Genomic DNA, 13,778 nt, shown 5'->3' on the forward strand with positions numbered 1-13,778 from the left:
GGTGGTTAGGTGCTGACGATATTACGTGGGGTGGGGAAGAACTAAGGATATTTGCTGGGGTGGGGAGGAATTGGAGACATTAGGTGGGGTGGGAGGAGCTGAGGATCTTAGGTGGGGTGGTCGGAGATCAGGATATTAGCTGGGGTCGGGAGGAGCTGAAAATATCTGGTGGGGTAGGGAAGTGCTGAATATAATAGGTGGGGTGGGGAGGATAAGAGGATATTTGGTGGGGTGGGATGAGCTAATGATATTAGGTGGGTGGTGTGGTCCAGAGGATATTTGGTGGATGGGAGGAGCTGTGAATATTATGTGGGTTCGGGAGGATCTGATGATATTAGTTGGGGTCGGGAGGAGCTGATGATATTAGGTGGGGTCGGGAGGAGCTGAGGAGATTTGGTGAGTTGGGAGGAACTGAACATTTTTGATGGGGTGGGGAGGTGCTGAGTATATTTGTTGGGGTCGGGAGGAGCTGTTGATATTAGTTGCGGTCGGGATGAGCTGACGATAATAGGTGGGCTGGGCAGGAGCTGAGGATATTGGTGTGCTGGGGAGGAGCAGAGGATATTTGGTGGGGTGGGGAGGAGCTGAGTATATTAGGTATGCTGGGGAGGAGCAGAGGATATTTGGTGGGGTGAGGAGGAGCTGAGGATATTAGGTGTGCTGGGGAGGTGCAGAGGATATTTGGTGGGGTGAGGAGGAGCTGAGGATATTAGGTAGGTTCGGGCAGAGCTGATGATATTAGTTGGGGCCGGGAGGATCTGAGGATATTTGCTGGAGTGGGGAGGAGCTGAGGATATTAGGTGGGGGTCAGGAGGAGCTGAGCATATTTGGTGGGGTGTTGAGGAGCTAAGAATATTAGTTGGGATGGGTGGAGCTGAGGATTTTAGATGGGGTGAGGAGGAGCTGTGGATAATTAATGGGTGTCGAGTGGGTCTGAGAATGTAAGGTGGGAGTGGGGTGGAGCTGAGGATATCAGGTGGGGTGGGGAGGAGATGTGGATAATTAATGGGTGTCGAGTGTCTGAGCTTGTATAGTGCGTTCGGGAGGAGCTGCGGATATTAGGTGGGGTGGGGAGGTGCTGAGGATATTGATGGGTTCGGGAGGAGCTGAGGATATTACGTGGGTGTGGAGGAGCTGAGGATATTTGGTGGGTGCGGAGTTGCTGAGGGTATTAGGTAGGGTGGGGAGGAGCTGATGATATTAGGTGGGTTCGGGAGGAGCTGAGGATATTAGGTGGGGTGGGGAGTAGCTGAGGATATTAGGTGGGTTCGGGAGGAGCTGAGGATGACAATGTTGGGAGGGGAGACGCTCAGGATCTTATGTGCTGCTGTGTTGGTGCTGACGAAGTTTTGTGGTATGGGGAGGAGCTGAGGATGTTTGATGGGTGTGGGGAAATGCTGAGGATATTGAGTGAATTTGGGAGGTGCTTTGTATGTTAGATGCATAATTAGAAACCGAAAGACACAAAGAGAGGCTGAAGAGGGACAGCGCTCCTACTTGTTGACATAGTTAATTACTTCACCCATTTTTCGAAGGCAGTAGTACAAAGTGACAAGTAAAGAGTTTACTCTGCATTCAAACTTCAGATTTTCTGATAAAATTCCAAATCAGTTTGAGATGGCTGCCTTTATTAATTATTATTGCTTTTACGCAAAAAAACTGATTCTTTGCTTCAAATATTGAAGAGGCAATTCTTTAAAGGACATCGCACAATACACATTAGATAACGTGCAGACTGCGCAGATATGTGCCAAGAGATCTTTAACATAGATGCATGCGAGGTGATACACATTGTTAGGGCAATAGAAACATTATGAGGGTAGCGTGGATGATGTTGTGCATATGGAATTTCAGAAGGTGTTTGATAAAGTACTAAATTATATATTTGTTCATAAAATGGTAGTCCATGCGATTCAAGGGATGGGGCATCATGGATACAAAACTGGCTAAGGGACAGAAACCAAAGAGTAGTGGTGGCTGGTTGTTTATCAGACTGGAGGGAGTTATTCAGTGGTGTAGCCAGGGATCGTTATTAGGAGTACTATTCTTTTTATATATATTAATGACCTAGGGTTGATCATACAGAGCATTATTTAGTATTTTGCAGATGTAACGAAACTAGGAAATGACGAGGATAGTAACAAACATCATAGACAGACTGCTGAAAATGAAAAAAAACATAAGAAATGGGAGCAGGTGTAGGCCCTTCGTCATTTGAGCCAGACCCGCCATTGATTAAGTTCTTTGCTGATCTTCAGTTAAAAATAAATTAATGTAATGACCTCTAACTGACCCTCATTCCTGCTAATGCGGTTATCTCATTACTCAGTTTACTGGTACATGTTGCATTAAGAGAATGAAATATCATTGCAGCTGAAAACTGCTCCTAAAGTCATATAAGATTTGGCTTGCGCTTGACCCTCATCAAATGCTCGTCAGGCTGGAGTGTCTAAGAGCTTCAGAGAAGTCCCTGACGTGATGCTGCTCTTCCCGATAGTGTTTATTTCCAAATCCAATAATTTTGCTTACAACATAACCCAAATTCTGACTCAAATGGGCAACACATGGCAGATTAAATTTAACACAGGGAACTGTGAATTGATGCATTTGAACTGGAAGAATGAGGAGAGGCAATCTGAACTAAATATTACAATTTTAAAGAGGTTGCAGGAACAGAGACACCGGGGGCTGTATGTACACAAAACATTAAAGGTGGCACGACAAGTTGAGAAGGCTGTCCAAAAGCAAATATGCTCCGTTATTAATAGAGCAACAGTGTGTAATCAATGAATTCATGAAAAAAAATTATAAAACACTGGTTAGGCTTCAGCTGGAGTACTTTGTTCAATTCTGGGCGCTAAAATTTAGGAAGGATGTGAATGACTGAGAACGTGTGCAGAAGAGACTGGTACCAAGAATGAGGGACTTTGGTTATGTGGAGAGACCGGAGAAGCTGTAGTTGTTCTCCTTAGAACGGAGCATGTTAAGAGGAGATTTGATAGAGTGGATCAATGTCCTGAATCGATGTGATAGAATAAATAATGAGACGTTGATTCCAGTACCAGATGATGAGTCAGTACCCAAAGGACACCATCTTAATGTGATCATCAAAATAACCGGGGACGACATGAGGAAGCTTTATTTTAAACAACGAGTCCTTGTGACCTGGACACACTGCCTGAAAGCGTGGTTGAAGCAGATTCAATAGGAACATTCAAAGGGGATTTGGAAAACATATTTAAAGTTAAAAAAACGGCAAGTGCAGAGTAGTGAGAATAATTGGAAAGCTCTACCAAAGAGCAGGCACAGACACGCTGGGCCGAATGGCCTCCTTCTGTGCTGCATCATTCTATGATTTTTAAACACCTGTACCTTAGAACGTAAGAAGCTGAGTTTGCAGAAGAGCAAAGGCATCTAGGGACACAAGGGAACATATAATTTAAAGCAGTGTCACAGGTCGGCAAAGAAAAGAAAATGCTAACAATGAACTCGGGTTTATTTCTAACGCTATAGAATTCAAAAGTAGTGAAGTTGGTAAATGGTGGGCAGTGGTCATCTACAGCGACCGTAGCTGAGACCAGTTCATTCCCATCTGCTTAGAAAATTTGGACTGGGGAATCGGAAGAGCAGTTTCAAAATTTGTGGATGCCTCCAAACTGCGGGTTAATACAGAGGAGAATTGCGATAAAATACAGGAAGAAGTTAAAATACTTTGGAATAGGCGTGTAATTAACCCATGACAAATGAGCACTGCGCATTTTAAGAGGAAGATTAATGAGACCACATACTGCTTGGAAAATAATTATCTTAATGGGGTTGAGCGATGTGAGGGTACACGCACACAGATCAGTAAATGTGGCGATGCAGGCTACTGAGGCCCTAAAAGAACAAAGAAATCTCTAGGGTTCACTCCTAGAGGGATAGATTTCTAAAGCAGAGCAATTATATTGTGCTCAGAACCGCATTTGGTTAGACCGCATTTGGAATATTGTGGAAATTACTGTTCTGCATCTACTGAAAGGGTCTGGATGTTACGTAGCTGGAAATAGGCCGTCCTGGTGAGGGAGTGGATATGTGGTCGGAAAATCATCTCCCGGTCAAATAGAACACCAAGCTTGCGAATGGTTTGGTTCAGACTTAGACAGAAGAAGGATGGAGTCGATGGCTAGGCAACAGAACTTGTGCATGGGCCAATGCTTTCAGTCTTACAAATATTTATTTCGATGTCACCAGAACTGAAAGTTTAGAGCTATCGGGAAAGATAGAACAGGCTGGACGTTAGTGCTTTCTGGGAGGGAGGAGATAGAGGAGGCATGATAGAGGTCTTGATAATTATGAATGGAATTGACAGGGTAGATGTGGAGGGAATGTTTACACTTGTGGGAGAATCGAAAACTAGGGGGTCATAAATACAAGATAGTTACTCATAATCCAATAGGGAAATAAGTAGCAATTCAGAGGGTGGTTAGCATGTGCAACTCACCACCACAGGACGAGGTTGAGTACAATAGCTTACTGTTATCAAAAGCAATTCAGCCGAGTAAAAGAGAGATAAGGTAATATGCTGAAAGGCTGAGATGAAAGAAGGAGACGAGTGTGCAATATTAGGAAAAGCATAGACGATTTGAGTCGAATGGCCTGTTTCTGTGCTGCATATTCTACGTAATATAATCATCTAAACTAGAGCTCAGCTCTTTCTGCTTAACTATTTGGGAGGCTCTTACTCTGGAAGCTGCAAAAGATTTGCTGCACTAAATAGCTGAATTGACGCTTTACAGAAGAGCTCAGACGGAGTGCAACAAACTAGTGGTCCTGACACGAAAGACAATGCGGGAACTGTCAATCAGGAATAGTGCCGTGTCCTAAACACAGTGGTTGCCCCGCCGCTGGTTGTATTTTCAGATCAACAGCGATTCCCGGTGTAATTCAGTTGATGGTATCTTTGTCTAAATATTACATTCATGGACTGGAAATCCTGGGACGCGCCTCTGGGCTGCGCTCAGTTGTATTGTTTACTAATTAATTGAATAACTGAGGTAACTGGATATGTTACCGCGCTCTTGAACTGCCCTCTGAACTTAGACTGGGTTACCCCATAAATAAATGTGTTTGTGCAGCAATTTAAATTCCGCAGCATATATCCTACGTGTTGAAAGATATACAAAGAATTATTGGAATCTCTGGGATCTGTTCTTGAAATGTTATAGTATAAGAAATATATAACGTTTGCCAACCACAGAAGTATGAAGCTGCCAGATATGCTGAAGAGTAAAATCACAGACTTCTTTCTACTCTCCATCTCTGGGTCACTGCGATTCTTTCCCTTGCTCTGACCCCTCAGTCCCTTACGGACTCGACTGGCCACTAAAATATTCCTGACTGTCAGAGTGTTGAGCAACAAAATTAAAGTGAATGGGAGCAATGGGGTTATAACCGTATCAATCCAGTCAAATACCACCCATCCAGGCTCAGTGTAATAGCTTGGGATTGTAATACAGAACCATGGCACATTGTCGATTATTTTTCCAGGTTCATATGCAATGTAGTGGGGAACGTTTTTTAAACAGAGCAGAAGGCAGGTTGTTGTTAGAACCACAGCCGCTGTTTTCTCGGTGCAATATTTTGTTTTCTGCTTCTGGCAACAAATGGCCACAAACCGATCAAATGTGAAAGTGACAGTGAACCAAACAGAACAGTCTGTGGCTGCACGAGTCAGGGCATATATCGCACTACACACAGGGGTAATGTCGAGAAAAGACAATGGGAAATAATAATAATTAATCTGCCTCAGTATGATCTCAGTGATAATGAACAGTAGATCCGTAACTACCATGGCCACCAGGTAGCGAGTGGTGCAGGTGGAGAGTCCGCACTTTCCTCGGGATAAGATCACAATCGCCACTAAATTCACTGTAAAACAAGAGAAGTAAAAAGAGACAGGAAAGTATTGATCAAACATTCTCCGTGTCTGAGCACAGACAGTAAGGGCTGGATTTTAGCACCAGTGTTTTGGAGTCGGGTCAGAGTTTAAAACTTTAAATCTCTGCCAGGAAACCAACCCGCCTCTAACCCGCTGCTACCCGCTATAATGGAGGCGGAACAAGGAGCGTGTAGCCGAGCACTCTGACGAGACGGTTTGGCAAACTAAATATTTTACTGACATTGGAAGCCTCTAATTAACAAGTTTTATAGATTTACTTGTGTTGGTCGGTATTTCCAGGCCTCGGGAATCGCGGCAGCTTGAAAGAGATGAGAACAGATTCAGGGAGAAGGTAAATGCCTTCACAGCACTGCCTGTCGGCCAGGAGGAGCAGTAGTGCTTTCCCCAGCCTCCCAATCTCCCCACACATCAGAGCACACCAGCATAGAACGAACCCCGGGTCGGGGACTGGAACCCCGGGGACAGGGTTTGGACACATCATTGGGACCATCACCCACCTCGCGGCATCGTACAACCCCTCCCCGCCATGGGATCACACGCTTTTTGGATCAGACACCTCCCCGCCGCTGCCGAAGATTTGAAGCCCCACACCGGAATTGGACCAGTCCCTGAGCAGGAATCGCATACCACACTGGCTCGGCGATCTTACATCCCTCTGGGCACAGGCTCAGGCCCCCCCCCCCCGGGTTCCGACAGCACCTCCCCGGTGTAGGGGAATCGGACCACCCCACACCCGCATCGTGATTGTATACTCAGCCCCACGGGGTCGTGGAGCAAAATCCACGCCCTTGCCTCAGTACCGAAACTGCCATCATCAAATTCACAACTTATATCCTTTGTGACTGTGACAAAGGTAACCTATCCCTCCTCGTCCTTCTTGACTTGTCTGCAGCCTTTGACACAGTTGACCAGACCATTGTTCTCCAAAACCTCTCCACCGGTGTCCAGCTAGTTGGGACTGCACTCGCCTGGTTCCATTCTTATGTTGTCATTTTAATTCACTGCCCCATTCCCACTCAGCCACACTGTCCTCGGGTTCTTGCATGGTTCCACGGAAACCCAGCATAAGCTCGAGCAACAACACCTCATCTTCTAATTAGGCACTTTGCAGCCTTCCAGAATCAATATTGAGTTCAACAATTTCAGATCATAACCGCGGCCCCTATTACATCTTTTAAAATATTTCTTTCCACACCTTTGTTTTGTGCCCTTCCCCTATTTTTTCTCTCCCACATGGCAGCTGTCTCTCATTCTGCTAACGCATTTTACACCTAGTCTAGAGCCGCCTTTACCTTCACTAGTCCTATCAGCATCTCGTCTCGTTTTGATTACCTCTTAATATCTCGTCACTTCTCTTTTGTTGTTTCATCCCCATTTCCCAGCTCCAAACTGGCCTTTAAATCTGTTTCACTTCCTGTGTTTTTTCTCAGTCCTGACGAAGGGTTTTGACCTGAAACGTTAACTCTACTTCTCTCTCCACGGATGTTGCCTGGCCTGCTGAGTTATTCCAGCATTTTCTTTTGTTATTTCCATTCTAACTTATGTACTTGTAACCAGAGAATCTCCTGCAACGGTTTCCATTCCCGCTCTCGCATCGGTACCTCTGGTGTCCCTGAAAGATCCATCCTTGGTGCCCTCCTGTTACTCATCTTCATGTTGCCCCTTGGCGACATCAATTGAAAACACAGCATGAGTACACCAACGAAAATCAGCTCTAACTCACTACCAATTCTCTCGGCCCCTGCCCAGTGCCTAAATGGTCAGATTGCTTGACTGGATGAGCAAAAATGTTATCCAATTAAATATTGGGAAAACCGAAGCCATTGTTTTGGGTCCCCGCCACAAACTACATACCCTAGCCACTGACTCCATCCCTCTCCTAACAGCTGTATGCGGCTGAACCACACTGTTCGCAAACTTGGTGTCATATTTGACCCTGAAATGAACTTCCAAACACATATCCACATCATAACAACGACCGCCTCCTTTCACCTCAACAAAATTTCTCGTCTCCACCCAGGCCTCAGCACATTCGCTGCTGAAACCCTCATCCATGCGATTATAGAGTCATAGATAGAGTCATAGAGTTTTACAGCACAGAAAGAGGCCCTTCGGCCCATCGTGTCTGCGCCACCCATCCATCTCTGTCCAGTCTAATCCCATTTTCCAGCATTTGGTCCATAGCCTTGTATGCGATGGCATTTCAAGTGCTCATCCAAATGCTTCTTGAATGTTGTGAGGGTTCCTGCCTCCACCACCCTTTCAGGCATTGAGTTCCACATTCCAACCACCCTCTGGGTGAAAAAGTTCCTCCTCAAATCCCCTCTAAATCTCCTGCCCCTTACCCTGAATCTATGCCCCCTTGTTATTGACCCCCCACTAAGGGGAAAAGTTCCTCTTTATCCACCCTATCTATGCCCCTCATTATTTTGTACACCTCAATCAGGTGTTACCTCTAGACTTGACTATTCCAATGCACTCCTGGCTGGCCTTCCACATTCCATCCTACGTAAATTGAGCTGATTCAGAACTCGGCTGCCCGTGTCACAAGTCGCCCCTCAATTTCATGTATGTATGTTCCTCCTATGTATGTTCTTCTGTTATCGCTGCCTCTCCTCACATGGACACACCTTACTGAGCTTAGGGCAGAGATCGCTACAGGTTACCTCTGTAGAGACACTGAATCATTGTTAAGCACTCGTTTGCCAAATCTTATCAGTTACTGAGGTGCAAGAAACAATAACCACAGAACAACATTCATACTGTGGAATAGAAAGCTGATTAAATCCAACCCTCATGACCCAGAGATTTTCAGGACCTTGTTGGGGGAAGTGGATTAATCAGCACCAAAGCAACCAAAGTGTTGACAATAACTATACTTAGAGTAAGAAAACGTAATTATACAGAGGATTTGAATAAAGTAGCTGCGCTGTCCTGCTGTGAACATGTCTGTAAGTAGTTAACACCAGTTTCTGTAAGTGCAGCTCATTAGGAAACAGTGCGATACCAATGTATTTCATTGTATACATTTAGTACCAATTATCTTCAAACAAAAGCAAAAATCTTTGCCGTTACCTGCGATTACATTTGTAAAACACGAAGGCAGCTTAATATGGTTTGAGAGATCAGTCTCCTGAAAGAATGACTTCAAAGTAGAACCGGCTTGTTCCATTCCATTAAGTGGTCCACAATCAGTACAATTTTATACTGGCAATCACTCCCACTAATAAATAACCACTGGGGTCCGGTGTTCCACTCTGGTTAGTGACCCATAGTCAATGCAAATCGCCGTTGAAAGATACTCCCAATAATACATGACCACTGGGGTCAAGTGTTCCACTCCGGTTAATGACCCACACTCAGTACAATTCTACAGTGGCATTTACTCCCAGTAATACAAGACCACTGGGGTCAGCTGTTCCACTCCAGTTATTGACACACACTCGGCACCATGCTACAGTGACAGATTCTCCCGGTAATACCTGAGCACTGACGTCAGGTGTTACACTCCAGTTAGTGACCCACACTCAGTACAGTTCTACAGTGACAGATACTCCCAGTAATACCTTCCTTCAGCGAGGTGCTCACACTGAAGACTGATTCAGCAGTACACTATGTTCCCCTAAAGAAAATAACTTGATAACTCAACGAGCCTGTGAGTTACTGACAGAGGATTACTTTCAATTGAGGCAATGGAATAAAACCACAAAGGTAATTCAGGACATTTGATTTAACAAAATGATTTCACTGACCGGGTGTCTGCATAACGGTCAGCAAGACCAGCATGTAACATTATCAGTCACAGAGCAAAACCACAGAGCAGCTCACAGACAGATTTACACAACTTCAATGGTTACAGTCACGTACCAGGTATACCAATGACGGCAATGATCATGTAGTATATTTTCTCGACAAATTGAATTGGTCGATGCATTTTCTGTGTGAAGCCACGTGTCCCTTCGTGCTGCAAGCAATCTGTCTGTACTAAACTCTGAGGCGTTTCATTTCCATAGCCTTTAATTTATATACTGCGGGATGTCCACGGAGACATTGAAGTTGCAACATCCCTCTTTTTAGAAAAAAAATCAACAAACTTATTGCAACAGCCGAGCTAATTCCCTGTTGAGACAGAATATATTTAGTGCTGCGCTAGAAATTGAAAACCCCAAAGACTGTACAATTCTTATCACATTAATTAACTAACGGAAATAGCCAGCTGTATACTTCCAGCAATGGAGTTGTTGCAGCAAACGATATCAGACACATCTTTATCTCTCATGTAGTTTCGGTGATGTCCTTCACCATGCTGTGGCCATTTAGTAATTAAATTCCAAATGATAGAGTGTCTGATCAGGGCAACACTGTTGCATTCCGGGATATGGCTGTCCTCCTAATCTGCGGCCAATCAGTTAAACAATTAAAGTGATGAATTTCTGTCGATGGATACTCAAAATAATACATTCCCTCAAAATAATGTACCCCTCAAAAATATTAAATCTAATAAAAATAACCAATCTAATAGAGTACCTCAAAATAATACAGCTCCTCAAAGTAATCCAGCTTCTCAAACTAATACAGCACCTCAAAGTAATAAAGCAACTCAAACTAATACATCCCTTCAAATTAACGTAGCACATCAAACCAATACAGCTTTTCACTATCCAGTAGAAAGTAGCCCGCTTGATCGGCACCCCGTCCAACACCTTAAACATTCAATCCCTCCACCATGGCAGCAGTGTGTTCCAGCTACAAAATGCGTTGGAACAACTCGCAAAGGCTTCTTCGACAGCACCTCTTAAGCCCCCGAACGCTACCAACAAGAAGGACCAGGGCAGCAGATGCATGGGAACAACAAAACCTCCATGTTTCAATATAATCATGCAACATCCTAACTTGGAAATATTTTGCGGTTCCTTCATCGTTGCTTGGCGATAGTCCTGGAACTGCCTGCCTAACAGCACGGTGGGATCACCTTCACCACACGGACTTCAGCATTCCAAGAAAATGGCTCAACAACACATTCTCAAGGGCAATTATGGGTGGGCAATAAATGCTGGTTTTGCCAGCGGCACCCACATCCCATGAATTTGTAAGTTCATGAAAACTGAGCAGTTCTCATCAGCCAAATTGAACACCAGAAAACTGGCCCGTTGACTCTAATCTAACCAAGCAATAAATAACTGGCAAACTGACCAACACCTGAACGAGCAGCCAGAAACTGGCTAATTGACCACTACCTGACCGAGAACACAGAAACTAGCCAACTCACCACTACCTGATCGAGCAACCAGGAACTGGCCAAATGACCACTAACTGATCAAGCACCCAGAAAGTGGCCAACTGACAACTTCCTGATCGGGCATACAGGAACTGGCACACTGACCACTTCCTGACCGAGCACACAGAAACTGGCCAACTGACAACTACCTGACCGAGCACAAAGAAACTGGTCAAATGATCATTTCCTGACCGAGCACCCAGAAACTGGCCCAATGACCACTCCCTGAACGAGCATCCAGAAATTGGCCAGCCAAACACATACTGACTGAGCACCCAGAAACTGGCCCACTGACCACTACCTGACGGAGCATCCAGAAACTGATCATCTGACCAGTACTTGACCAAGCACACAGAAACTAGCCAACTAAACATTACCTATAACGCATGAAACTTCGTTTTTTTTTGCAGGTTTTCCTGGGAGGGATAGCCGGCAGAATTCAGAAATATAAAAAGCAGGTGTAAGACCTGCTTTTTACAAGGTTAGTGGTGAATTAATTAAAATTAAAACATTTTTTCCACAGGTTTATTATTTTTAAATACTTTGAAGCAAGGTAAGCTTATTTTCAGCCCTGTTAGAATATAAAATAATTTTTTTCAAAACTTTAACTTATTGTTCAAATAGTTCACAGGAACAGAATCACAGAAACCCCACAGTGCAGATAGAGGCCATTTCGGCCCATCGAGCCTGCAACGACACATATCCCACCCGATCCCCGTAACCCCTACACCAACACATATCCCACCCTATCCCCGTAACCACACGTATTTAATCCCCCTAACACTAAGGGTCAATTTATCATAGCCAATCAACCTAACCCGCACATCTTTGGACTGTTATATCATGTAATTTATAGTTTATTTAAAAAATGTGAAATTTTAAAAATGTATTTGAAGATTTAGTGCTATCTTGCGGCCGTAGTATTTATAAGTCTTGGCAGCACATCCTGCCAGATATATGAATGGAGCATTCCCTGATCCGATTGGCTGCCGATGGCCCACGTGATCGCAGTGGACGCTTCTAACTAACTGTGCCCCTGGGATACGCAAGCAATTTACGCCCGCAGCTGGACCAGGCCCTGGAGCGGACTTCCACGGGGCCCTACAGCTCAACGGCCGGCGTGCAAGGTAATTGCAGGTCAGGGGCTTGCACTCGCTGGAAACCCCCGACCGAATTTCTGGGCCATTGTGAATAGGTGGGGCCCAAGCACTGATCCCTGCAGTAAACCACCAGCCACTGCCTGCCACCCAGAAATAGCCCCACTAACTGAAAAAGCCCACAGAAACTGAACAAATTACCAATTCTAATCCCACACCAAGTAACTTGCAAATTGACCGCAAACTTCCGAGCACCAAGACACTGACCAGCTAACGCAGCCTGACTGGGCACCCAGAAACTGGCCCACTGATCACTATCTGACCGAACCCCCAGAAAAATAACTACACACAACAGCCTGAATTAAAACCCAGAAACTGACCAACAGACCACAACCTGACCAAACACCCTGAAACTGACCAATTGACCACATCTGGAAAGTCCAGACACTGATTAACTGATTATAAATTGAACAACTGACCGAACATACATAAATAGACCTACTGACCACAATATACTGGACCATCCAGACAGGTTCGTATTACAGCTAGCTAGAAACTGAGCAATTGACCACTAACTGAACGAACACCCATAAAGTGACCTACTTACCAGAACCTGACAGAGCACCACGAAAATTAGCAACTGAAAATATCTTGGCCGAGCGCGGAGAAAGTGCCCAGCTGATCACATCCTGACAAAATGCACAGAATCTGATCAACTCAACACATGCTGACTGAGCACACAGAAACTGACCAAACGACCACATCGAGACCGAGCACACAGAAACTGACCAGCTTACAGGAAGCTGATCGAGCAATCAGAAACTGATCATCTGGCCACTACTTGACCGAATACTCAGAAGCTGACCGGTTGAACACAACCTGACCATCATCCAGAAACTGACTAACTGCTGAAAGCCTGAGTGAGTCCCCAGAAGCTGACGCATTTACCACAAACTGACTGATCACACAGAAACTAACCAATTGACTTCTGCATAACTGACCAAAATCTTACCAAGCAGCAAGCAACTGAGCAATTGTCCAGAAACTGACCAAGCACCCGGAAACTGGCCAACTGACCACAGCCTTTGAAAATGTGCTAATGAATAGGTGCTCAGGTTAGAAGATCGGCTAAAGATAGAGATGTAGAAGGAAAAGAATGGGTTTGAAGCAAATGTTGCACTACAGAGGGTACAGTGGTATTCAGTCCTGTCACATCAGGCAAAGGCTGATTTTTGTGGTTTTAGTGTGTAGGACAGTTTGTGTGGATGTGTAAATAGCTGATTGCATAACATTAAGAAGCTAAGAGTGTTTCTACTTCATTTATTTTGTTTGCAAATCTCTGTAGAAAGGTGTCTGTTTGATGTATGTTTCCAGTTTCTGTTTCCAGAAGCATATTCTGTTTTAAGTTTGTTAATTGTTGTCTCTATATATGTGTACACGAGTGTTATCATAGAGTCATAGA

The 13,778-nt window shown here is 44.6% G+C and overlaps 1 protein-coding gene across 1 annotated transcript; it reads right to left on the minus strand.

Annotated features, from left to right (window-relative positions):
* Nucleotides 1-323: 323 nt before the first annotated feature.
* Nucleotides 324-9,917, minus strand: LOC147101963 (putative G protein-coupled receptor 139). Its single transcript, XM_085964119.1, has 2 exons — nucleotides 9,809-9,917; nucleotides 324-5,910 (listed from the first exon to the last, which is right to left on the minus strand). The coding sequence occupies exons 1-2, from the start codon at nucleotides 9,873-9,875 to the stop codon at nucleotides 5,000-5,002; spliced, it is 978 nt and encodes a 325-aa protein (XP_085820245.1). The 5' UTR covers nucleotides 9,876-9,917; the 3' UTR covers nucleotides 324-4,999.
* Between the last annotated feature and the right edge of the window lie 3,861 nt (nucleotides 9,918-13,778).

This window comes from Somniosus microcephalus, chromosome 22 (genome assembly GCF_052327205.1).
Source record: "Somniosus microcephalus isolate GS21.2 chromosome 22, FLI_Smic_1.0, whole genome shotgun sequence".
NCBI lineage: Eukaryota > Metazoa > Chordata > Chondrichthyes > Squaliformes > Somniosidae > Somniosus > Somniosus microcephalus.